This window comes from Podarcis liolepis, assembly GCF_965112155.1.
Source record: "Podarcis liolepis genome assembly, chromosome: 17".
NCBI lineage: Eukaryota > Metazoa > Chordata > Lepidosauria > Squamata > Lacertidae > Podarcis > Podarcis liolepis.
In genome coordinates this window covers 43,482,223-43,507,170 of record NC_139571.1, presented here as the reverse complement: position 1 = coordinate 43,507,170, position 24,948 = coordinate 43,482,223, and the positions used below count along the sequence as shown (strand labels likewise).

General features: G+C 47.6%; 1 protein-coding gene across 5 annotated transcripts; it reads right to left on the bottom strand.

Annotated features, from left to right (window-relative positions):
• Positions 1-1,512: 1,512 nt before the first annotated feature.
• Positions 1,513-24,228, bottom strand: GPR156 (G protein-coupled receptor 156). Of its 5 annotated transcripts, XM_083481727.1 has the most exons (10): positions 23,551-24,228; positions 21,862-22,077; positions 20,979-21,112; positions 18,750-18,885; positions 17,436-17,546; positions 15,802-15,927; positions 9,148-9,243; positions 6,799-7,035; positions 5,354-5,518; positions 1,513-3,366 (listed from the first exon to the last, which is right to left on the bottom strand). In XM_083481727.1, exons 2-10 carry the CDS (start codon positions 21,979-21,981, stop codon positions 2,092-2,094), a joined length of 2,400 nt encoding a protein of 799 aa, XP_083337853.1. In that variant the 5' UTR covers positions 21,982-22,077; positions 23,551-24,228; the 3' UTR covers positions 1,513-2,091. The 5 variants fall into 5 exon arrangements, with proteins under 5 accessions (XP_083337853.1, XP_083337852.1, XP_083337854.1 ...); XM_083481726.1 differs by lacking the exon at positions 23,551-24,228 and having other exon boundaries at positions 21,862-23,327; XM_083481728.1 differs by lacking the exon at positions 23,551-24,228 and having other exon boundaries at positions 5,354-5,515; positions 21,862-23,327.
• Between the last annotated feature and the right edge of the window lie 720 nt (positions 24,229-24,948).

Genomic DNA, 24,948 nt, shown 5'->3' with positions numbered 1-24,948 from the left:
TGAATCAGGACAGCTTCAGTCTTTTCCAGCCCCTATTTGGGAAAAAAGGTTTGTTCCTGAGAAGATGCTCATTCAAAAGTATACAGACCTACAAAAAGTGAGTTGATACTGTTAAGTGAGGAACTTAACAGCTGGTGTGTAGAAAACCCAAAGATCTATGGCAGTGGTGTGCAATTGCCTACGCACTGGTGGCCTGTCAGGACTCAGAGGCTGGCCTACTGACCTATTTTTCGCAAGCCACACCCACAGTTTCTACACCCCGTGTCCTATATATTGGAGCAGGTGCAAAAAAAGTTCAAGCCACGGTTGCAAAGGAAGAATCAGGAGCACTGATTTGCTTTTTTGGGTCTCCAAAACTCGAATTTAATCTAGGTTTCTGGTTCGCAGTAGACCCTCAAAGGCCTCCCTGCTAAGGTAGAGCTAAAAAAAATGGTTCTGCAGGCTTATCACCCCTAGAATTTAGCTCATGTGCTATAAGTTTGCAGGATTTAGTTCCTAACCCACAGTGCCCTTACTTTAGTTTAATGTTATGCATTTAATGAATGAATGAATGGTGTTTACCTTCTAGTCACTCAGATGCCTGCTACCTTGGCTCGCTGCTTCATCACTAGGACTGAGATGCTTCAATAGCTGGGGCTCCACTTATGGAAGGAGCCTCTACACTAGATTGTTCCAAAGTTATAGACCTGGCTAGCTTCCCCCAAGTTGCTGCAGACAATTAGATCAGGAGGTTCTCATTTGGAAAAAATATCGCCATGTACTAATGAAAGGAATGAGGAGCCAAGCTATTTTTGTTGGTAAACATGGAGAACTCAACTTAACCTGTTGCCTCATGACTCATTTTTTTAATTGCAAGATCAAAGCCAAGGCACGCGAAACAGGTCAGTCACTAGAGACAGAATACGTTCTTTACTCTCAGTGATGTGTAGGTCAAGCAAGATCTATACCAGCAACGACCATTTGGAAACCTATCTGAAGGCTGCCACTTAGTCGACCCTCACGGGGCTCCTGGGGTTCCAGAGTGCTTTGTAGACAAACATAACTGCTGCCGCCACATAGCAGCCAACTCCTAGGGGCTGAGGCCCTTTGGCACCCCCAATAAAATATTTAAGGGGGCTGCCCCCCCAGTTGATGGACATTGCCTTTCAAATGGTGTGTGTGTGCTTTGCACCATGTGATGTGTGTGTGTGGTGTACCTGGCCTCCCCAAATATTTTATTCCAGGTTGGCACCCCTGTGCTGCCCACCACTGGCATGTGGCTGATTGGGAAAGTTGTGTTACTTCAGGGGATCTACAAAAATGAAAGGTTGGCAGCCCCATCCCTCCATGTTGCTGTCAGAGCTTGCTTCTCAAATGATGCTCTCCAATAAACACTGCAGTTAGGATCACAGCTACATTATGTCAGTGTTAGTTCCTCCACATTAGCCAGTGACATAGCAGGGCCATAGGATGTACCTATCCAGCAAGGTTCTTATGGAACATGCTTAATCAAATGCCACACAGAAAACTGTATTTGGATAGGCATGGATTCAGGTTCAGTAAGCCCACAATTATGCCCACAATTGCCTTCCATTTTCATACAAAGCTGTTTCTCTTGATTTATTGCCACTAGATGGCAACACAGACAACCATTTTTAAAGTCCTTTTTTTATATATAAAAAAAGGACAACTCCACTTCTCTCTGGGGCGCAAGTCTGGGCAGTGTGTCTGGAGGTTCTGGGCTGCCCAGATGGCAAGAGCGCACACGCACACCTTGGTCTCGCTGATGTGGTCCAAAGGAAAACAGAGCAAGACATTTGGCACCAGCTTGGCTGCAGAAGTCTCTGCCCTCGATGAGAGAGCTTGTTGGGAGGCAGCTTCTGAAATCCCGTCAAAAAAGGCACCTGGGGCCACACCCTCCCCCCCCCCCGGCATGCCACTGCCCTCCCTGCCAGACCTCTACGGCTGTCCTGGTCTCAAGGTTGCCTGACCCCCTCAAGGTAGCAGAGGGAGGCCTGCACACCAGGATACCACCAGGGGCCACCCCTAGGTCTCAGGTTTCCACCCTGAAATAGCAGGGTCTGAGGGGGGGCGCTCTTGACTTGACAACCCCTACACATAGGTGGGCTCCAAATCCTCAATGAAGTTCACAACTGGTTGACGCTTGCCATAAAGCTTTGCACAGTAGTCCAGGGCCACACCAAACTCGGGATCTGTATCAGTGATGCAGCTATCACTAGAGGAAGACAGGCGGTCGTGGCAAACTTCACAGCGCTGCCTGGGGTCGCAATGGGTCAGCCTCCCAGAGGAACTGCTATCAGAATCAGAATCAGGATAAAAGTGCTGGGAAGGGACAGGACCGAGCACTGTGTGAGTCAGGAAATTCTGATGATGACGGAGATTCCTGGATCTGCTAAGATAAAGAGTGGACACGCCATTCTTCCCTTGGCACTTGTCTAACAGCCAGCCACACCCATCGTTGCTGGAATGCTTGGACCAGTTTTCAGCCTGGTAGTTCAGCGTTTTCTTAACCACCGGTGATGACAAAGAGGGTGGCTGATGCAGGGAACATCTGTCCTCCGCATCTCCTGCTGCAGCCTGATGAAATTCTGTTAATCCACTGAAATGTCTTTGCCTTCTGCTGGTTGCCTTGTCCACAATATGCCAAGTATCAGGAGCCGTGGAGTTGGGGGTTTTCCTCCCCTGTCTTGACTTACAAGGACTCAGCTTCATAGACTCTCCTGCCTGGATCTCCTCTGGCTCCCACAATGTGCACATGTTGCAATCTAAACTTTGCTCGGGTCCCCTGGGAGATATCTGGGCAACAGCAACATGGTTCATGCTTAGCTCTTGCAATATTTCCTGAAGCTTTTCACTGCTCACATAGCTGGTCCCTGGAAGCTGCCTGTGAGGCATACATGGCTGCTTTGCTTCCTCCCTCGGCGTGGAACAACTCTGCCCGAGTGGGTCCTGTGGGGTGCCCATACTAAGTGTGGTGGCATATTGGGTGAACCATTGATCTTGGTCACTTGAATGACCAGCGACATTCTTGCATCCATTCAGAGGTCTGTACCCAACAGCAATTTCTGGCAGTATTTTCTGCTGGTGTTGATTTGTGCGTTCCAGATCATCAGTGGAATCTTTTTGACTAAGCAATCCTGGTTTGCGCTGTGAATGGGAGAGCCTTGAGTTTAGCCCCTGACCAGGTGAAAAAGGAGAACTCATTGGGTTTTCAACTGCTGCATAAGAACAATTGGCTGCAGAGTAAGAAGAAGAAGGAAACGGAGAGTCAATCGCATTGTATTTTTCCTCCACAGTCACAAGTCTCATCAGCTTCTTCTTAGCATTATTCACTTGCTCTTGAAGAGTTGCAATTGCTGTATCTTTCTATATTGAATAAACCAAGGTAAAATTTGTCAGAAAAGCGAGAGTGTGCAGGTAACAAACAGAAGTTAGGCCTAATTACCCATACAGAAGAATTGAGGTAGAATAATTCAGAAAGAATGAACAGATATGCAGTTATTTAACATATACTTCCAAAGTAAATTATCTATGCCCTTTACAAGTACAGACGTACCTTGGTTGTCGAAAGGAATCCGTTCCGGAAGTCTGTTCGACTTCCAAAAACATTTGACAACCAAGGCATGGATTCCAATTGGCTGCAGGATTTCCTGCACTCAATTGGAAGCTGCAGAAGCTGCGTTGGACGTTTGGCTCCCAAAGAACGTTTGCAAACCAGAACACTCACTTCTGGGTTTGCTGCATTCGGGAACCAAAACAGACGAGTACCAAGGCGTTTGGGATCCAAGGTACGACTGTACAAGTTACAAGCACATAGACATAAAAAATAAGCAACATAAAACCAGAATATCCAACTCAATACTGAAATCTCATTAGATCCTAAAAGCCTGGAAGTGGTTGTCTGGCAACAAAAAAATTATTTATGTATTTATGAAATCCAGTTCACGGCATAAGAATACAAGATAAAAACACAATACATAATTTTTTTTTAAAAAAAGAAGGAAAACAAAACAATGACTCTCCCACTCACAACCTAACAACAAATAAAGAACAATGGTTCTGTAGATGGGCTGCAACCATGGAGGAGAACGTGTGGCCAAAGAACCTGAAGGACTCTCTGATTCCTTATGCTCCTCCTGGATAACCGAGGTCCTCTGATAGGACACTCTGGGTGGTTCCCCCCAGTCTGAGCTTCACAAGGGACCAAGCCTGTACTGTGGCAGGTCCTGCCCTGTGAAACTCCCTACCAGCAGAGCTGTTATAGGAATCACCCCCCCCCTTTCTTCATTTTAACCAATCAGTACTTACTGATGGTTTTATGTTGTTGCTTTTTGCTGATTTTATTCTGATGAGTTGTATACCACCTTTATATATATATATTTTATAGAAGTGTGGATTATAAATATGTACCGTAATTAAATAAATAAGCTTTGCATTTTGCCACCCGCCTTACTTCATTGGGTGAACAAACTTCTTGGGGCATAAAGTTAAGGGTAACCACATATTCATAACGGTTGCACATTCGAAACCTCTTGGTCGTGTGTAGGAATGCACAAAAGTGTTGGACACGCATGTGGGTTCAGACACACACAGCATCTGCGATATTCGTTTATGGTTTCTTCTCAAAGATAGGATAGTTTTCTGACAGAATGTTGTGAGCGTCTCTTCATTTAAACCAAATGATATTCTCTCATAGAAAGTGCTCCACTGAATCAATCTACCTGCCTGTAAAATCCAACATTCGGTGAACTGAACACCCCCGGAAAGCTCACAAACAGGGCAAGTTCTTTGTTCTTGTGACATTACGTCACCATCGGTCCTAAGAACCATTTTTGTTCCTCACAATATCTAGACAGTTTTATCCTAAAGTACTGTATTTTTCGCTCTATAAGACACACCAGACCACCAGACGCACCTAGTTTTTGGAGGAGGAAAACAAGAAAAAAAATATTCTGAATCTCAGAAGCCAGAACAGCAAGAGGGATCCCTGCGCAGTGAAAGCAGCAATCCCTCTTGCTGTTCTGGCTTCTGGGATAGCTGCGCAGCCTGCATTCGCTCCATAAGACGCACACACATTTCCCCTTACTTTTTAGGAGGGAAAAAGTGAGTCTTATAGAGCAAAAAATACGGTATCTCCTACTATGTTTCCTTAACTGTGCTGTGTTCTGATCCGTGTATACGATGCACTTTTCTTATGCCAATAAATGAGATTGATTGAGTGAGTGATATTTTCGTACCAAAAAACCTTGAACTTGGCTTGGTAGCAGACTGGCAGGCAGTAAAAATCCCCTCAACAAGGTGTTGTTATCTGCTAGCAACTGTTTGCCGCCACAGCTGAGTGGAAGTTTCTCACCTCTACAAGCTGCTTCATCATGGAATCCTTTTCCCCCAGCAGCTGATAGATCTCTTCATCACTGTACATGGTGGAGTGGAAGTTCTTGCTTGAGCTGCTAAAATACTTGGCCATATTGTTGACGTCATCTTTCTGTTTCTCAAAAGCCTTCCATTTTCTGACCTGCTGAACATGAAAGCATATTGTAGACCTATGAATTAATTGTATTAGAGGAAAACAGAAAGATGACGAAGATGGAAAGAGGGGAAAACAAGTGAGAATTAAGGAAACAGAAACATTTATCCCTGAAGCCGCATTATAGGCTCAGGCCTCTGTCAGTAAACACAACACATACCTGAAGCTAATGCCATATTTGAACCTTTTTCTCGTTTTTTCCCTAATACGAAAAGGCATTGCTCATGCAGATAAGCTTCTTATCCTATACAGTGCTACCTTGGTTCTCAAATGGCTTAGAAGTTGGACAACTTGGAACCCAAACGCTGCAAACTTGGAAATAAGTGTTCTGGTTTGTGAACTTTTTTCAGAAGCTGAACATGCTCCATTTTTAGTGCCACCCTTCCATTTTGGGTGTTATGCTGAGGTCTACCTGTTTTTGCTATTTATTTTGCATTTTTGTCCTTTTTTTGTTTTTGTGACTGTGTGGAACCCAGTTCAGCTATTGATTGATTGATTGATTGATTGATTGATTGATTGATTGTATGATTGCAGTACATTGTTTATTGCTTTCATTTTATAGATCAATGATCTCATTATATAGTAAAATTAATGTTAAATTGCTGTTTTAGGGGTTGTTTTTAAAAGCCTGAACAGATTAATGTATGGGAAAGCATGCCTTGATTTTGGAACGCTTTGGTTTTGGAATGGACTTCCAGGACAGTGGTACCTTGGTTTCCGAATGTAATCCATTCTGGAAGACCGTTCGAGTTCTGAAACGTTCAAAAACCAAAAACTCAACTGCTGACAGCCAGGCCTCAGGATCCTGCACTCAGCGGAAGCTGTGTGACATGTTCGACTTCTGAGGCGTGTTCAAAAACCAAAGCATTTACTTCCGGATTTATGATGTTCGAAAACTGAAATGTTTGTCAACAGAGATGTTCGAAAACTGAGGTACCACTGTATATATTTAACTTCTACCCTGCCTATCAGTCCAGAAGATTCCCTAAAGTTGGCTACATACAATAAAATACAATACAATACAATACAGTACAGTACAGTACAGTACAGTACAGGCTGCTTCTATCCACTGGTTGATTAACAAACAGATAAGTGCCATCTTATACATATTTGAGGCTAAATTATCTCAGTAACGCATTCCCAGCTCACTGCCAGCACCTCAGCTATCCTTTACAAATCTCATTTTTGGGGAAACGTACTGAGCTTTTCTGGGAGGCAGGGGGCAGGTAGCAATGATTTGGGTTCCTTCTTCCTCGCCTCCAGTTTCTTACCTGTGGAATAAAGATTAAACAATTGATTGTAGATGTGCAGACAAAGATTCCTCCTGAGGTAAATCCAAAGACCAGGTTGTGCCACAAGTGGAAAAAACGATTGACCAGGAGCGTAGCACCCGTTGAGAGGAAAATAATGGCTATTCCAATGATGAGGGTCAGGGACTGATTGACAGGTGAACAGCTGAGATCATCCGTCAGGCCAGCAAGGTAAGCCCCATAGATCAAGAGGGTGCCCTGCGGGGAAACAAAACAACAACACACGGTTAGAGAAGCGTTAATTCAGGAGAAAGACTTCTAGCATTCTGCAGAATGTGGGTATTTTTAGTAAGGTGTCGTGTTCCAATTAACCACCCCCTTATTATTATTTTCATTACAGTATTTATTAAATGTATATACCACCCTTCCTCTGAGGACCACAGGGTGGTCTACAATATAAAAACACAAAAATAATGTTTCTGGGCCCAATTCAAGGTGCTGGTTTTGATCTATAAAGCCTTCAAGGGCTCAGACCGGCAATACCTGAAGGACCGCCTCTCCCCATGCGAACCAGTCTGGACCCTGGGATCACCCTGTGAGGCTGTTCTTATGGAGGGGGGCGACTCAAGAACATTTTCACCAATGGCTCCGTGCTTGTGGAAGACTTTCCTGCTTTACTTATATTTAACACCAGGCAAAAACATTCCTCCTTTGGCTAATTAAACAATCTACAGCCTTTTAAACTACTTGTGTGGAGTGGGGGGGGGGGGGAGAGGTATTGTTTAAGGCTTTATAGGTCAAAACCAGCACTTGGAATCGGGCCCAGAAACTAACTGGCAGCCAGTGCAGTTGAGCCAGGATTGGCGTTATAAGCTCCAACCACCTTGCCCCGGTGAGCAAACTAGCGGCCAAATTCTGCACCGGCTGAAGTTCCCAAACCATCTTCAAAGGCAGCCCCATGTATAACATGTTGCAGAAACCTAATCAGATTCAAACACATATTTGTTGCAGGGTCAGCACCTTTACTGTTGATTTAAACTAAAATTCGTTCGGCCAAGATGATCTAGCAATTGCCTTCAATAATCTGTTCCTCCCTTGCAGATTTCAAGGGAAAGTTGAAAGCAACAAGGTGTTGGGAAAGGAGGGAGTCAGAATCAGGCCACCCACCAAGAACCCTCCAACCATGGCAGTCTTACTAGATAATTATAAAGGTAAAGGGACCCCTGACCATTAGGTCCAGTCGTGGCCGACTCTGGTCATCTCGCTTTATTGGCCGAGGGAGCCGGCATACAGCTTCCAGGTCATGTGGCCAGCATGACTAAGCTGCTTCTGGCGAGCAAGAGCAGTGCACAGAAATGCCTTCCCGCCGGAGCGGTACCTATTGATCTATTTGCTCTTTGATGTGCTTTTGAACTGCTAGGTTGACAGGAGCAGGGACCAAGCAACGGGAGCTCACCCCGTCATTGCGGGGATTCGAACCGCCGACCTTCTGATCAGCAAGTCCAAGGCTCTGTGGTTTAACCCACAGCGCCACCCAAGTCCCTTACCAGATAATTAGCAAGCATTAAATACAGAAGAGGCAAGGAAGCGCCTATAGAATAAGAGAAGCAAGGCAGGTATGGGAAACCTGAGGTTCTTTAGATGTTGCAAGACTACAACTTCCGTTTGTCTTGACCATTGGCCATGGTGGCTGGAAACAGTGGGAGTTGGAAGACCTCTGGAAAGGAAGTAGGGTTCACCAGCCCTGCTATAAAATAATAGGTTTAAAAAAAGGTAAAGGACCCCTGGACAGTATAGTCCGGTCAAAGGCGACTATGGGGTTGCGGCGCTCCTCTCGCTTTTAGGCTGAGGGAGTCAATGTTTGTCCACAGACAGCTTTCCAGGTCATGTGGTCAGCATGACTAGACCGCTTCTGGCACAACGGAACACCATGACGGAAGTCAGAGTGCACAGAAAAGCCGTTTACCTTCCCACCACAGCGGTACCTACTTATCTACTTGCACTTTGACGTGCTTTCGAACTGCTAAGTTGGCAGGTGCTGGGACTGAGCAATGGGAGCTCACTCCGTCGCAGGATTCGAACCGCCAACCTTCCAATTGGCAAGCCCAAGAGGCTCAGTGGTTTAGACCACAGTGCTATCCGCATCCATAATACAACTTAGAGAAGGGCTTTTACAATGTGTACCAGCAGAGGGGCCAATGTTCAGGAAGAGGCCCTGGGTATGACAATGAGTTACAAGTGTTATAAAAGTCCGTCTGCGAAATGTGGGCCAAATGAGATATGGCGTTTGTCACACACTTTGCCCTTGCCTGGTTGATTTTCTAAAAATAGATAGCCATGATCAACGAGAAACTGGAACCAATTTCATACCTTAAATCCCAGAAAGAGAAGAAGCCAAAGATCAGAGTACGTTGATGTGCAGAAGTAGCCTTGGCTCACTGTGCAAGTCAAACCTCTCTCTGTCACCTGGCAGAGAATTGAAACACAAAACAGAAAAGGCTTCTTCCCATCTGCAAAAGGCCCAGGATGCAACAGAATTGAAATGTCTATCAGACTGGGAATAAATAATGGATTCACATGGATATGCTGGAATTGTTTGCTTGCTTGCTTGCTTGCTTGCTGCAATCACTGGGAACATCTACATTGTCACTATTTTCAGGTGGGATTCAATCATATCCTGGCAAATTCAGGTTGCACTATTAAAGCATATTTGGAGCTTTTGCACAACAAACCTGCTTCCCCGAAAGATAATGCATTTTGCGATAAGAAAAGCGACGGGAAAATGCACTGTCAAGCCGGATAACACCTGCTTGGATGCACATTATCTAAACTCTCCCCAAGCTCATCAAGCCGAGTGCGTATTGAACAGCCAGTTTGAAAGCAACCACAATCACACCCACTTCAACCCCTGCTTTCTTCAGCCTCCTTGTTTCCCATTTGTAAAACAGAATGGTCGTTGTCAGGGAACTGCCATCAGAGCATCAGGTGGTGGAGGGACTCAGGCAGGATGAAAGAGACTCAACTGCTGAAGCAGGGACCAGCAGGGGGAGGAGTGGGTCTCTGAGGGAATGCGAGCAGGAGGGAGGGCTCAGGGAGGCTTCCAGCGAAAACAGTGGGGAGGTATCGGAGTCTCCCATAGGGAGACCCACACCTCGCAGGAAACTGTCACGCCGTGAGTCCAGGAGACGCGTTTCCGTTAAGGAACTTCTTTGCTGGAAACGCTTCCGCAGACAGCCACTGTCGGACTCTACTAGTGACTAGAGCAGACATGTCTGAGGAGCTCCGTCACACACGGAGGTTTGTGGGGTCGCACAAACTCTGAGGGAGCACGTTTTCACGCACAAGCAGCTAATCAAACCCTCACAGCAGTCCGACAGTCTTTGTACGCTGCCTGTGCAAGAGAAGGCATCATGAGCGAACCAACCGGAACCGGAGGAGCAGGGGCTGGAGCTGGTCCAAGCTTGGAAGATAGATACCGAGCGTTGGAGGTTCAACTGGCCCTGCAGACGGCGAGGCTGGAGGAGAGAAGGGCTCAGGATGCAGACAAGAAGGGGAGAGCCACTCAATTCCCCAGAGAGGTACCAGGATTGGTGCAGAAATTTGGGGGGGACCCCAAGGACTACCATGCTTTTAGGACAGAGATGCAATATGCCCTTAATGTGCAGTTCGATGAGTTCCCTGATGAGGAATCGCGAGTTGCTTTTGTAATTGGGCATCTTGAGAAAGGGGCTAGAGACTGGGTTCGACCCCTAATGGCAACGCACAATGACATACTAAAGGACACAATGAAGTTCTTTCGTGCAATGGATATCATGTTTTCCAGCGATATTGAGGAAGGGGTGGTGCGCAGACAGCTAATGGCTTGTAAGCAGGGAAGTCGATCTGTCCGTGAATATTGGACTGAGTTTACCATGCTGATTCACAGACTGAGTTGGGATTTATCGGCGGCACCCGTTCAAATGCTATTTGAAGAAGGTCTTTCTTCGGGGGTGAAAGACGAGCTGGCACGGAGCCCCAGGGCGGAGTCTATGGATCAGCTGACCAAATCTGCGCTGACCATAGGAGCGCGGCAGGAGGCAAGAGCCTTGGAGAGGCGGGAAGGGAGAGGGGAACGTTGGAAGGAATTCCGCATTCCAGACATTCCTGAGCCAGCTTTCCCGCCGGCAGAGCCGATGGAAATCGGAACAGCGCGCGCGCGCGCATTTTCAAAAACCAGCGAGGGAGCTAAGAAGGAGGGAAAGGGCCCCCGGAAATGCTATCTCTGCCAACAGCCAGGCCACTTTGCCAGAGTCTGCCCCCAGAGGAAGGAATGGCAAGGGATGGTGGGAGCTGTTGAGGGGGGAGAAGAAGGGGGAGCGGAGCAGGTAAAAGCCAACGCCTGGTTGCCACAATTGGGGCACTGCAGCCAGGCCAAAGAGCAGTGAAAGTGCCCGTGCCAGAAGCTCCTCGACCTGCTCTAGTGATTGAAGTGTCGCTAGAGCTGCAGAATGGGCACCCCCTAAAAATAAAGGCGCTATTGGACTCAGGCAGCTCCTGCAATTTTATGAGCAAGGAGTTTGCTGCTGAACACCAGATACAGACCATCCCTTTAAGCAACCCCCTGCAGGTGACCACGATTGATGGCAGGGAGTTGTTGGGAGGAGGAGTCCGCTTGCAGACTGTCCCAATGATAATGAGGGTGGCAAGGCACACAGAACTGATAGCGTTTAATGTGGCCACCCTGGGAGGCGCTCCCATTATTTTGGGAATGAGCTGGCTAGCTCTACATGATCCGCTGGTTGGCTGGCATCAAAGAGTGGTGTCCTTTGGTTCAGCACATTGCCTAGAACACTGCAAAGGGGAGAAGGGTTCAGCAGGGGCCCAAGCCACCCTAGCAGGGACTGAAGTAATGGGGAAGGTGAAGGTACCACCACAGTATGCAGATCTCAGCGACGTGTTCAGCGAGAAGGAAGCTGACCAACTACCACCTCATAGACCCTTTGATTGTCAGATCAATTTACTCCCTGGAGCACAGCTTCCCGTGGGCAAGTTGTATGCCATGTCAGACAGGGAAATGCAGGAGTTGCGAGGGTTCATTGACAAGAACCTGAAGAGAGGCTTCATCAGAGAGTCCAAAGCAGCAGGGGGGAGCCCAGTGTTCTTTGTGGACAAAAAAAATGCGGACAAGCCGAGACTTGTATGTGATTTTAGGCGGCTGAATGCAGTGACTGAACCGGTGGCGTTCCCTATGCCCAGAATTGATGATATTCTGACCAGGGTGAGGAAGGGAAAGATTTTCACAAAGCTGGATCTAAGGGGGGCGTACAACCTGATACGCATAAGGAAAGGGGATGAATGGAAAACCACCATGTTTACCCCTTTGGGGGCGTTTGAATACCTCGTTATGCCATTTGGATTACAAGCAGGCTCCGCGTGTTTTCAATCTTTTATGAACCACGTGCTGGGCCCTTTGCTCTACAAGAATTGCGTTGCCTTTCTAGATGATGTGTTGGTGTATTCTGAGAATGAGGAGCAACATGTGAGAGACGTCAGAGAAGTGTTGAGCAGACTGCAAGCCAACAGGCTGTGGGTCAAACTGGAGAAGTGTCGGTTCCATACCAAGGAGGTGGAATTCCTGGGGTACCGCCTGTCAGACAAGGGATTGGCCATGGATCCCGGCAAGGTACAGGCAGTGCTGGAATGGAAAACACCCAAAACCAAGAAGGATGTGCAGAGGTTCCTAGGGTTTGGAAACTTTTATCGTAAGTTCATCCGCAACTTCGCCCATCTGACGGCGCCCATCACTGACTGTCTCAGCAGTAAAAAGAAGTTTGTATGGACGGCGGAGGCGGAGCGAGCGTTTGAGGAACTGAAAAGGGCCTTCGCCTCTGAAGAACAACTTCTGCATGTGGATTTACGAAAGAAGCTAAGGGTTGAAACAGACGCATCTGACAGAGCCATAGGGGCGGTGCTTCTTCTGCAGCCGGGGAAGGAGGAGTCAGAGTGGCGTCCGTGTGCCTTCTTCTCGCGGAAGCTGAACAAATCCGAGAGGAACTACACGGTGTACGACCGAGAACTGCTTGCTATTCATGAGGCGTTTCGGAGATGGAGGCATCTGCTAGTTGGTGCACAACATAAAGTGCAAGTGTGCACGGACCATAAAAATCTAGAGTACTGGAGAACGGCGCGAGTGCTCAACCAAAGGCAGTTGAGATGGGCCCAAGAGTTCTCCAAATTTAACTTTGAGATTTGTTATGTGCCAGGCCCAGAGAATGTTAGGGCGGACGCTCTCTCACGCAAACCTGAATATTTGGAGGGGGAGGGAGCACCCGAAGAAACCCATATCATTCCAGAGGACCGCTGGGTGTGTGGGGCGACTTTGGTGGGGCAAAGGGAATTGGTAGAGGGTACGGTGCAGGATGCATACGCCCAGGGGAAACTCAGGGATCTCAGAGGGGAGGAAGACAAATCCGGTGGTTTTGAGGAGAGAAATGGGGCATTGTATTATAAGGGAGCGTTATATATACCTGAAGGGGAATTGAGGGAGAAAGTACTCAAGCAGCTGCACGATAGCCCCACAGCAGGGCACTTTGGGCAACACAAAACCATGTGGCTGGTTACCAGGGAGTTTTGGTGGCCCAAGGTCAGGGAAGATGTGCGGGAGTATGTGAGAGGGTGTGAACAATGCCAAAGAGCCAAGGGGGAGAGGCAGGCGCCGGCTGGTTTATTAGAACCACTGCCCACACCTGAGAGACCGTGGGAAGCAGTGGCAATAGATTTCATGACTGATCTGCCAAGGTCTAGAGGGAAAACAGCCATCATGGTTGTAGTAGACCTGTTAACTAAAATGGCCCACTTCATAGCCTGCTCACATGCGGTTACAGCAGAAGAAACCGCCAAATTGTTTGTAGAGAATGTGTTTAGGTTGCATGGCGCCCCCTTGAGGGTGGTTTCAGACCGAGGGAAACAATTTACTTCCAGGTTCTGGAGGAAGCTCATGAGCTTACTGCATGTAGAGGTTAATTTCTCGACGGCCCGTCATCCTGAAACCAACGGGCAGGCGGAAAGAGCAAATGGGGTTCTCCAACAATATTTGAGGTGTTATGTTAATGACAGAGAGAATGATTGGGTGGAGAAGCTGGCGTTGGCAGAATTTGCCTACAACAATGCAGAGAACGTGTCCACGGGGATGAGCCCCTTTTTGGCTAATCACGGGTGCCATCCCAGAGCCTTCCCAGGGGGGGAGGGGGAGAACTGGAGCGTTCCAGCTGCAGAACAGTTCGTGGAAGAAATGGAAGCGATCCATCGCCAGCTCCAACTCAACTTAAACAGGGCTAAGGAGGAATATAAGAGGCAGGCAGACAAAAACAGAAGGGAAGGTGAAAGCATCAGGGTGGGGGACCAGGTGTGGCTGTCAACCCAAGGGTTGCCATTCAAAGGAGGTTGTAAGAAATTAAGACCCAAAAGGCTGGGTCCGTTTGAAGTCATACAGCAGGTCAATCCAGTGGCTTTCAGGCTCCGGTTACCGAACCACATGAAGCTGCACCCAGTTTTTCACAGGTCGTTGCTGTCACCGTATAGAGGAGACAGTGAGGGGAGGGTCACTAGGGGACCCGCAATGGAGGAGAAGGAACACAGCTACCATGTAGCGGAGATCCTCGATTCCAGGTGGAAGGGAGATCAAGTAGAGTATTTGGTAATGTGGGAAGGGGAACCGGAGTCGGAAAACACCTGGGTTAGGGCAGAGGATGTCAATGACGAGGTTTTAATTGAGACTTTTCATCAGAGGTTCCCACGTAAACCTCAGCCTGTAGCGAGGTTCCGAAGGGAATACTTTGCCACCACCGACGAGGAAGAGGAGTTGGAGGGGTTCCCAGATTCTGAAGAGGAGGAGGATTCAGCTGGCCAGGACGACGATCGATGGAGAGAATTGTTCGAGACGTCAGAAGATGAGGAAGATTCGTTTCGGGGTTTTAGCCCTTCACCTCCCAGGGGGGAGGAATTGGGAGGGGGTGAGGGGGGCCCTGGAGGGGAGGTGGATGTCAGGGAACTGCCATCAGAGCATCAGGTGGTGGAGGGACTCAGGCAGGATGAAAGAGACTCAACTGCTGAAGCAGGGACCAGCAGGGGGAGGAGTGGGTCTCTGAGGGAATGCGAGCAGGAGGGAGGGCTCAGGGAGGCTTCCAGCGAAAACAGTGGGGAGGTATCGGAGTCTCCCATAGGGAGACCCACACCTCGCAGGAAACTGTCACGCCGTGAGTCCAGGAGACGCGTTTCCGTTAAGGAACTTCTTTGCTGGAAACGCTTCCGCAGACAGCCACTGTCGGACTCTACTAGTGACTAGAGCAGACATGTCTGAGGAGCTCCGTCACACACGGAGGTTTGTGGGGTCGCACAAACTCTGAGGGAGCACGTTTTCACGCACAAGCAGCTAATCAAACCCTCACAGTCGTCATTAGGCTCCTTCTGTGTGATGAATCTACTAATTAGCCTGCATTTTTAATCTTTCAGCCTCTATATTCCCGAGCTGTAAAATGGGAACAGTGCTGTACAAAAGCCTGTTGAAGTTTGCATGTAATAATTCTCTGGCATGGATTTACTAAGCAGCTTGGCTAGTAGTCCCTTCTCTCTGATAGTCACTGTTCTATAATAACAACAACAAAAGATAAGTGTGTCCTAAAATACCTAATTATGCAAGCTAAATTCCACAGCAATGGGTTACATGTGTGTTTTGTTACATGTTTGACTAACTCAACAATCTGAGGTCTGTCTAGGGAATTATCTGCTCAAGGTCTGCCTGAAGTTCTCATTTATAGCACATTTACAGCAGTGATTGCATTGGCTCTATCTTCTAACTCAAAGCTTCCCCAACCCCATATCATTAAGCTCCAACCTGACCTCACCCAAGTACTATATAATATGGGGGCAGAGTTTTCCTTGTTTTCATATTTTAAAAGTTGGTGGGTGCACAGCTTTCTCTTAGACTGTGAACATGGGTGCATCCCTATGTCCAGACATCCAATCTGCACTCCCTCCTCATCTTACCTTCAGATCTGCATGGAGACTTTGGAAACACTGGACTGGATCCACAAACATCCATATCAAGAGCAGGATAATGTCCGCCAGCACTAACACAGACACCATCACCAGCAGCTGGAAATCTTTGATAATCTGTAAAAAAGACAATCAACTTTCTCACTTTGTCATCTGCTGTGTCAATATCGCAGTTCATCTTTTGTACACAGAGGAGTTTCCTCCAAAACCATATACAGTGGTACCTCGGGTTAAGTACTTAATTCGTTCCGGAGGTCCGTTCTTAACCTGAAACTGTTCTTAACCTGAAGCACCACTTTAGCTAATGGGGCCTCCTGCTGCTGCTGCGCCGCCGGAGCACGATTTCTGTTCTTATCCTGAAGCAAAGTTCTGAACCCGAGGTTAGCGGAGTCTGTAACCTGAAGCGCATGTAACCCGAGGTACCACTGTACAGTACTGAGATAAGCAAGACTAGAGAACATAGCCAGAAATCAGGACCAGCTAATGTTTCCTTTGCTATCAAATACCAAAAAGAGTGAGATGACAAAATAACACCACAGAAAACAAATTATTTATAGTGCCTGGACTCCCCTTCTAATTTCTGAGTGCCAGATGCTGAATTTAGCATGTTAAAATATAAGCCATGTTAAAATATAAACCAGACTGGCTTCCAGATGAAGTAATTGCCTGGCGAGATGGACCATTAAAAGAGCACAAAGGGGAGGGTGATGGTCCATTAAGGGAGTCGTCAGCAAAGCTAAAACTGCACCAGCAGGAAAATGGGGGAAGCCCTTCCCTGACGTCAGAGTTAGGTAGAAGATCAAGGTCAGTGGTTGAGTTTTTGGGATTGCAGTTTTGCCTGATGTAAGCAAAAGGAAAAGATAGTTGCAGTTTGCAAGCTGGAAAAAGGTGGGGTCCGGTCAGAGCAATGCGGGTTGCCAGTTTGAATCCAAGTCAGCAGCAGCCATGGGAGGGACAGAATCCTGGCCGCCCCTCCATCAGGCTCAGCCTTTATATGTGCAAATAAATCATATATCCTAAAGACACCACAGCGCAAGTAGATAAATAGGTACCGCTGCAGCAGGAAGGTAAATGGCATTTCGGTGCGCTCTGGTACTCATCACGGTGTTCTGCTGTACCAGAAGCGGTTTAATCATGCTGGCCACATGACCCGGAAAGCTGTCTGTGGACAAACACTGGGTTCCTCGGCCTGAAAGCGAGATAAGCGCCACAACACCATAGTTGCCTTTGACTGGACGTAACTGTCCAAGGGTCCTTCACCTTTACTTATCTACTTTGAGTGGTCAGTGCAGCTTCCCGGCACGAGGCTGAAAGCTGTATGGGAATTCAAGGAAAGGTCAACCAATCTGAAAATAGATTCAAGAGTCTGCCAGCCTCTACCACCACCTGCCATGTTCTGAGCCCAGCACTGCTGGAGTAAAGTTCCATTGACAGGAGGGAGGGGGCATCACCAGGTGAGGCCAGCTGCCCCCAGGTAGCAGCTCTCACTGAGGGCACTTTGTCCAGGGGCCACTGAATCCGGCCCCATACATGGTGACTGCTTCCAACATGTATATCTTAGTCCCAATAACTGTGGCCCAGTCTTATTTGTTTCTGACAGCTGGATGTACATTGTAAGAACTCACCACTCTCTTGTCTGGAACTTGCCGACTGAACACTTTATACAACCGCCAACTTTTCCCTAGAATGGGGCCGAAAGCCAGAGAGACCCCAATACACAACAAGCTGATTCTCACCTGTAGGGTTATGTGTTGGGTTGTGGAGGAGAAGGAGGAGGAGGAGAGAGAAATAAAAACAAAGAGGTCCATAAAGCTAAGGTTCAAGATAAACATGGGATATTTGTAATCAAGATCTCCTGTAGCTTTTAAAAATAATGGCAGCCACTCTGCCACAAGGACAGAAGAAGTGTGATCCCGCTAATTCTCTTCAGTGCCACTAACAATGTTATCCTGTTCCACCTCCCGGTCCTGTTCATATCTTGGGAGTCAATTCCGGGAGCTTGGTGCTGGGGAACCACTGCTGAGCTCAGTCCCACACCCAAGGAATACAAAGAGATAAATCACAAACTAAACAACTCTGTATGCTGATTTACAAAAATTTGTTAACAATAATGTATGACATTTTAACAACTTCTGTTCCATGAAATCTTAAATAATATACACAATGCCAAAATAACAACAAGATACCCGAATTTCAGTGTGTGTTTCGTAACCGTTCTTCTGGTTGGACCGAAAAAGAACGATACAATGGCAATTAATGCTCCACCAAACAGGTCAGCTCCAGCCTTGGAACAGCAGTTTGCTCTTTTCAAAAACAGAGATTGAAATCTGGGTACCTTGCTGTCGGAGTTCCATTGGGATCACACGAGCACAAGTATATACATAGAGAGTTGTTTTCATGAACTTATTTTAGGAATATTCAGACTGTTTGGTTTTGAGATACTGAATTGCTCATGTCATTATTATTTTTGGCATAGTAGATATTTATTCAAGATTTCATGTAATGGAAGGTGTTGAAATGCGGGTTTCATGGCTGAATGAGGATTATAACCCCCGTCTCAGTCCAACACTCTATTCCCTACATTGGACTGGCTCTCAAAAACTATTTATTACATCTCTCAGATATTTATCTCAACATAGGCTACATAGGATTCCCAGGTAGTCCCTCCCACCCAGATGACAATAGAATCAAGCCACCTTAGTTTCTGCAATGTTATTGCATCACCTTCCTTCAGTCCATGCCTTGGAATGTTACACTTTAGGAGTTGAAAGAACAGTTTGGACACTCTGGAAGAGTTCTTTCTGAAGGGGAACTTTGGGGCAGGATTGATCTGTGTGCGCATGCATCATTAGCCCACGTACCCCTTTGAATTCTGCCTAATATAAAAATGTCCCCACCAGAGCAATGCCCCGTGAGCCACACCGCCGGCCTTCACCCACCTGAACCAGCATCTCCAGGGATGGCCTGGTCAATGAATTATTCCTTTCAACTCCAAAGAGGTAAGCGCTACTGTAGGTCAAGCCACTGCCCAGCAGGGTCACTATGTTCAGGTTAGGACTGGACATTTTCACAATCCTCCAGCAGAGAAAGGAGATAAGAAAACATGGAGGCAAAGGTTATGAAAGAGGAGCCACAGAATTTTGAAGCACAACATCAAAAAAACGAAGATCATGGCCACTGGGCCCATCAGCTCCTGGCAAATAGAAGGGGAAGAAATGGAGGCAGTGAGAGATTTTACTTTCTTGGGCTCCAAGATCACTGCAGATGGTGACAGCAGCCACAAAATTAAAAGATGCCTGCTTCTTGGGAGAAAAGCAATGACAAACCTAGACAGCATCTTAAAAAGCAGAGACATCACCTTGCCAACAAAGGTCCGTATCGTTAAAGCTATGGTTTTCCCATTAGTGATGTATGGAAGTGAGAGCTGGACCATCAAGAAGGCTGATCGCCGAAGAATGGATGCTTTTGAATTATGGTGCTGGAGGAGACTTTTGAGAGTCCCATGGACTGCAAGAAGATCAAACCTCTCCATTCTGAAGGAAATCAGCCCTGAGTGCTCACTGGAAGGACAGATCCTGAAGCTGAGGCTCCAAGACTTAGGCCACCTCATGAGAAGACTCCCTGGAAAAGACCCTGATGCTGGGAAAGATGGAGGGCACAGGGAGAAGGGGACGACAGAGGACAAGATGGTGGGACAGTGTTCTCGAAGCTACAAACATGAGTCTGACCAAACTGCGGGAGGCAGTGGAAGACAGGAGGGCCTGGCATGCTCTGGTCCAGGGGGTCACGAAGAGGCAGAGACAACTAAACGACAACAACAAATAGAATTGTAGAGTTGGAAGTGACCCTGAGGATCATTTAGTGCAACCCCTTGCAATGCAGGAATATGCAGCTGTCTCATACAGGGATGGAACCTGCAACCTTGGAGTTACCAGCACCGTGTTCTAACCAAGTGAGCTATCCAAGCTTCCCTTGGATAGAGAAGTTAGGCTTGCCCCACTCTTACAACCCATGTAATGCAATAATTTCCTCCTCCTGCTATGCTTTATCTGAGAAGTCCTTTTTCAATGCTCCCCAGTGCTTTTTGCCCCTGAAGACAATTGGGCCTCCAGAGCTAGGGAGCTGGGTCTAATAGCACCTCAGACTGCAGACCTGATCCCTAAGGAAGTTGGCAACGTCATCCAAAGGAGGCCCAATACTATCTCTGAAATCAAAACATCTCCATCTTCCCAGGATTGAGCTTTAGTTGGTTGGCCCTCAACCATCCCTTTACTGGTCCAAGGCACTGCTTCATCTCTTCCACAGCATCATTGATGAAAAGAAGATGTACCACTGGGTGTTGTCACCACACTGATACAGCATAATGGTGACACTGCACTTGAATATCCCAAGTGGCATCACTCAGTAGCAAGGCTGGATTTAAGTGGTTGGGGGCTCAGGTGCAGTTTCCAAAATAGGGGGCCTCTCTCCACCGAAAAAGAACACATAAAATCACCACAAACCCTTCCAGGCCCTCCAGGGACAGACCCGGATTTACAGGACCCATCCCGGTTTCTGATTGGATCCCAGAATGTCCCCCTTTTTCGTAGGAAGTCCCTAGGATGAGGATTCCTAGTAAGTTTATGTTGCTCTTTTCTGTGAACCGCCCTGAGACCTCTGGGTTTAGGGCAGTATATAAATTCAGTAGAGAATAAGAAGAAGAAGTTCCTGAACTTCAGCTCCTGCACAGCAGAAGACACACCTAAACCTATTTGCAAAGTTTTCACATTTTGCATCTGAAGTTGTCCTTTTGGAGACACGTAAACACCTTTTCATTCCTCCCAGACCTCCAGCCATCAAATGGAAGCATTTTTCTGTTGCTTGTTCTGAATTAGCTCTAAACCGTTTTATATTCATTGTTTTACTTGCTGACTTAAAAACAATTTTATTAACCTGTGGCAACCTTGGGAATATTTGTTATTAAATATCTGCAGTGTAAATGTAGACAATCATGCAGTTTGCACATCATGATATATTCTGAACTTTTTAAAGCTAATTTTCAAATGTTCAGAGACAAAAATGCCTTTCTGTACTGTATATGATAGCAAAAGATTTATCCGGAACAATGGAGCCTTAGAGCAGTATGCCCAGCTACTGAAAACAGGACCACAATATATTTCTGGCCTTACCTGTTTTTTCTGAAGTGAATTGTGAAGATGAGAAAGAAGAAACTGAGCAGGACTCCACTGGTAAGGAAGACCCATGCGATGCCCAAGATGGCTGCTGAAAAGGGGGAGTTCCTGCAGCTGCTGTCAGAGGATGTCTGAGGAAAGACAGATGGGAGATAGTAAGGACCCCTTTGTCACAAAGACAGATGAGGTGGGGGGGACCTACTTAACTCGAAGCAGCATAATTTAAGAGCTATATTGGCCACCTCAGGAAAACCAGAAATAATTAATATCCACAAAGAGAATGCACACCCTCAAATGTCCCTATTTTCCAGGGACAATCCTAGATTTACAGAAGCCATCTTGGTTTCTCATTTGATCCCAGAATGTCCCGCTTTTCCTTAGGACATCCCTATTGTTATGTACTGAGGTTTTCACCCTGGGCCAGCAGGGTGAAAGTGACGTTCAGTGATTGGATAGTTACTGAAAGTTGTTACTGTTGCGTTCTAGTGGAGCTCTATATAAGCAGGCTGGCTGAACCCTTCAGTTCAGTTCTGTTCTGGCCTCTGAATAAACAAGAGCTGTTTGAAGAATCGCTGTGTCGTCTGATATGTTCACCCACAACTTAACACCTATTTTCATCAGAGAAATGTTGGAGGGTATGGAGTTATCCAACCCCCAAGCCATCTGAGGGCAGCCTTGTCTAGGGAAGTTTTTTTAATGTTTAATCATGTTTTGATATATGTTGGAAGTCACACACTCTGGGGATAAAGTTGCTTGCCTCTGGTCCAACTCTTCCACCCTAACATTATAAGAATCCAAAACCCCCATACATTTTAAACTGGCATATATTTACTTCAAATAACATTAAAAGTTGTAACTCTTTCCTTATCCATTTACCCACAATTGTTATAGTACAGAGGTTCTGCATGGTCTTCTGCTGTTGTTCCTGGGTGTTATCGCACTGGTTAGAGAAATTGAATCCCGTTTCCACGGCGCATTGTAAGCCTTCCTTCAACCGCATTGTCTGGGCAGTACAATTTACCGTGTCGCAGTCCCAAGAAACTCAAGATTGGGTATATCCAGTGGCAGCAAGCAAGATGTGCAACAAATTCCTCCCCTCTCGGGTGTCCTGAAAAGGGGGAGGGAGGGTTGATCACAAGCAAAACAGTGACAGAAACATGGCAGCAATTAAGTTAACAATCAAAGTCAACTTGCTCATGGGAGCCAACTTGAAACTTGGTTTGGAACTCTTTGCTACGTCTCACCAACTTTGATGATATGCCATAATTATGGTGTGAATCAGGGTGGCGGTAGCATTTGTCGTTTCTCCCAGTTACGTGTGTCCAGGCAGGCGGTCGTTGTATAGACTGTGGCTCACTCAGGAACTGGCGGAGTGGCCTGGCTGAGGCATGAAGGAGGAGGTCTCTGACTTGCCCACCTGGTAACTCAGTCAGCGGAGCACGAGACTCTTGATCTCAGGGTCACGGGTTTGAGCCCCACGTGGGGCAAAACATTCCTGCATCGCAGGTGGTTGGACTAGATGACCCTTGTGGTCCCTTCCAACTCTAGAATTCTGTGTTCCTGGGATCGCTGCCATGCAGAGGTGTGCGGTGACATTTTTCATAGGGGGACAGTTAGGGCCAGAGGTGTCAGCTTGTGAGTGTTGTGGGGGACGGGGACGTCATGCACGTGATGTCCTGATGTATAAGCATCAAACCTCCCACTCCAAGCTGGGCAGAAGCTTTCCAGGCTTTGGGAAGTTGGCAGGAAGGCTCTTGGACCCGTCGGAGCATTGCATCTCCCTCCCTAAGCCACGCAGAAGCTTCCTGGGCTTCGGGAAGGTGGCGCCAGGGGAAGATTTAGACAACTCGCTCACTCCCCCTGGTCCAATGACCACATGCCACTGCTGCCCTGCACTCCTTCATTGGCCTGAGGTCAGCCTCCCTCAGCTTCAGTCCCAGGGAGGAGGACGCCAGGGATAGATCCTGGACCTTTCTGTATGCTAAGCATGTGCTGCGCCACTGAGCTACAGCCTCTGTTCCACACAAACACACGCCATGTCTTTATGCTTCTTTCCAAAAAGTCTTGGTACAGGGAAGAATGGTTTAGGAGTGGTCTTTCATGTTTGCCTCTTTCAAAGCGCTCTCTCTCTCTCTCTCTCTCTCTCTCTCTCTCTCTCTCTCTCTGTGTGTGTGTGTGTGTGTGTATGCAAAGCATTAACTGGCCTTGTGTAATAAGCCAAAATGGACAATGGTCAAGCACAGAGGCAACAGGCAGCAGTGCTCCTCCCAGCACACTGTCAAGATCTCAGTCTACAATAACAGAAGTTACAGGTAGGTAGCCATGCTGGTCTGCCGTAGTCGAAACAAAATTAAAAAATTCCTTCCAGTAGCACCTTAGAGACCAACTAAGTTTGTTATTGGTATGAGCTTTTGTGTGTATCTGAAGAAGTGCGCATGCACACAAAAGCTCATGCACACCGAAATTCATCAAGACACAAGCAACTAGCTGACCCTGAGAGTAAATTCTGGTTGGACAACAGGAGTGTCCAAGTCAAAGCAGATTCAAGTGCTTTACATCAAAAAGCCACCAAAGGTTTAAATTACTATTTGAGGGGTGAGATGGAGAAGATTTGGAACAGTTCCATTGGACAGCTTTGCCCAGGTAACGTGCACTCAAGACTGGCCATGCCTCACACCTGGACTTCCATTACTGGAAAGGAAAGAGGGGGAGAAAGTTGTGCCCTCTTCCGTTGTCATGGTACATAAAGGGGGGGGGGAGAGCGCAGAATATGATGTCCCCACTTCACAACAGCCGTGTGATGTAGGCAGCAAGGCACCAGCCATCTACCTTGAGAGAAACTGATGCTTATAAAGTGAGCAAAATGAAGTCCAGACAACCAGCCTGGCGTAGTGATCAGAGTACCTGACTTGGAGGGGAGAGACCTGGGTTCAAACTTCTGGATGACCTTGGATGGGTAGCTCTCTCTCAGTCTAACCTCCATCACAGGATTGTGGTGCACCTAAATTTGGAAGAGGGAATGGAGCAGGTATGCCCCCCCATCCCTTCCTGAAAGGTCCATCATGCCATACGTACATTAGCCCTTACTCAACTAGGCAGGCCAGTTATTGGTCCAGGTGAGAAAAGCCTTCCCCACTACTGATGAGGTCATTGGAGCCAGTTAGGTGGGGAGTAGTATCCCTGTTTCATGGGAGAAGGTGAATGAAAGTCATGCGGCAAGGAGTTCTGCAGATCCTCCTGGAGCCCCACCAGCCGCGAAGGGTTAGGGTGCACACGGAGGTGAGCACGGTCACAGAATCATAGAGTTGGAAGGGACCCCAGGGGTCATCTAGTCCAACCCCCTTGCAATGCAGGAATCTCAACTCAAGCACCCAGGACAGGTGGCCACCCAACCTCTGCTTAAAAACCACCAAGGAAGAAGAGTCCACCACCCTCCAAGGGAGTCCAAACAGCTTTTGCTGTCAGAAAGTTCTTCCCGATGTTGAGTCGGAAACTCCTGAAGCCCTGGGTTCGAGTCCTACGCTCTGGAGCAGGAGAAAACAAGCTTGCTGCCGTTTCCATATGCGCAGTGCGCCCCTTGAAATATTGGAAGATGGCTATCGTATCTCCTCTTTTATCCAGGCTAAAGATGGTCATTCCTCCTCCGCCCTCCACCCTCGACCAGGCAGCGCAAGAAAAGTCCTTCCTTCTTACCTGGCTGGGCGGCAGGTGCGCAGGTTTCCCCAAGCAGCCCTGTCTGCGCTTCGAGGGCGCACCGGAGCTGGAAACCTCCGGCCGGGGAGCGGGTCGCAGGAGGAAGAATCGGCGGAAAGGAGGACGGCCGCTTCTTCCAAGCAAGGGAGGGGACGGGGGGGTGGCTGGGGGGGGGGAGCAGCCTCGGCTTCCCTGCACAAGGCGAGCTGGAAGCGGGATCCTGGTCCAGAGCAGAATGGAAGTGCGTGCGCCCCCCGCGCACCCAGAACCAAAC

Excerpts from the sequence above, each read along its gene's own strand:
- GPR156 (XM_083481727.1), bottom strand. The coding sequence starts at position 21,981 with ATGCGGTTGAAGGAAGGCTTACAATGCGCCGTGGAAACGGGATTCAAT. Across the intron at positions 17,547-18,749 it reads CCCTGGAGATGCTGGTTCAG|GTGAGAATCAGCTTGTTGTG; the intron begins GTGGGTGAAGGC and ends ATAACCCTACAG. Across the intron at positions 7,036-9,147 it reads TTCTCTTTCTGGGATTTAAG|GGCACCCTCTTGATCTATGG; the intron begins GTATGAAATTGG and ends GTTTCCCCGCAG.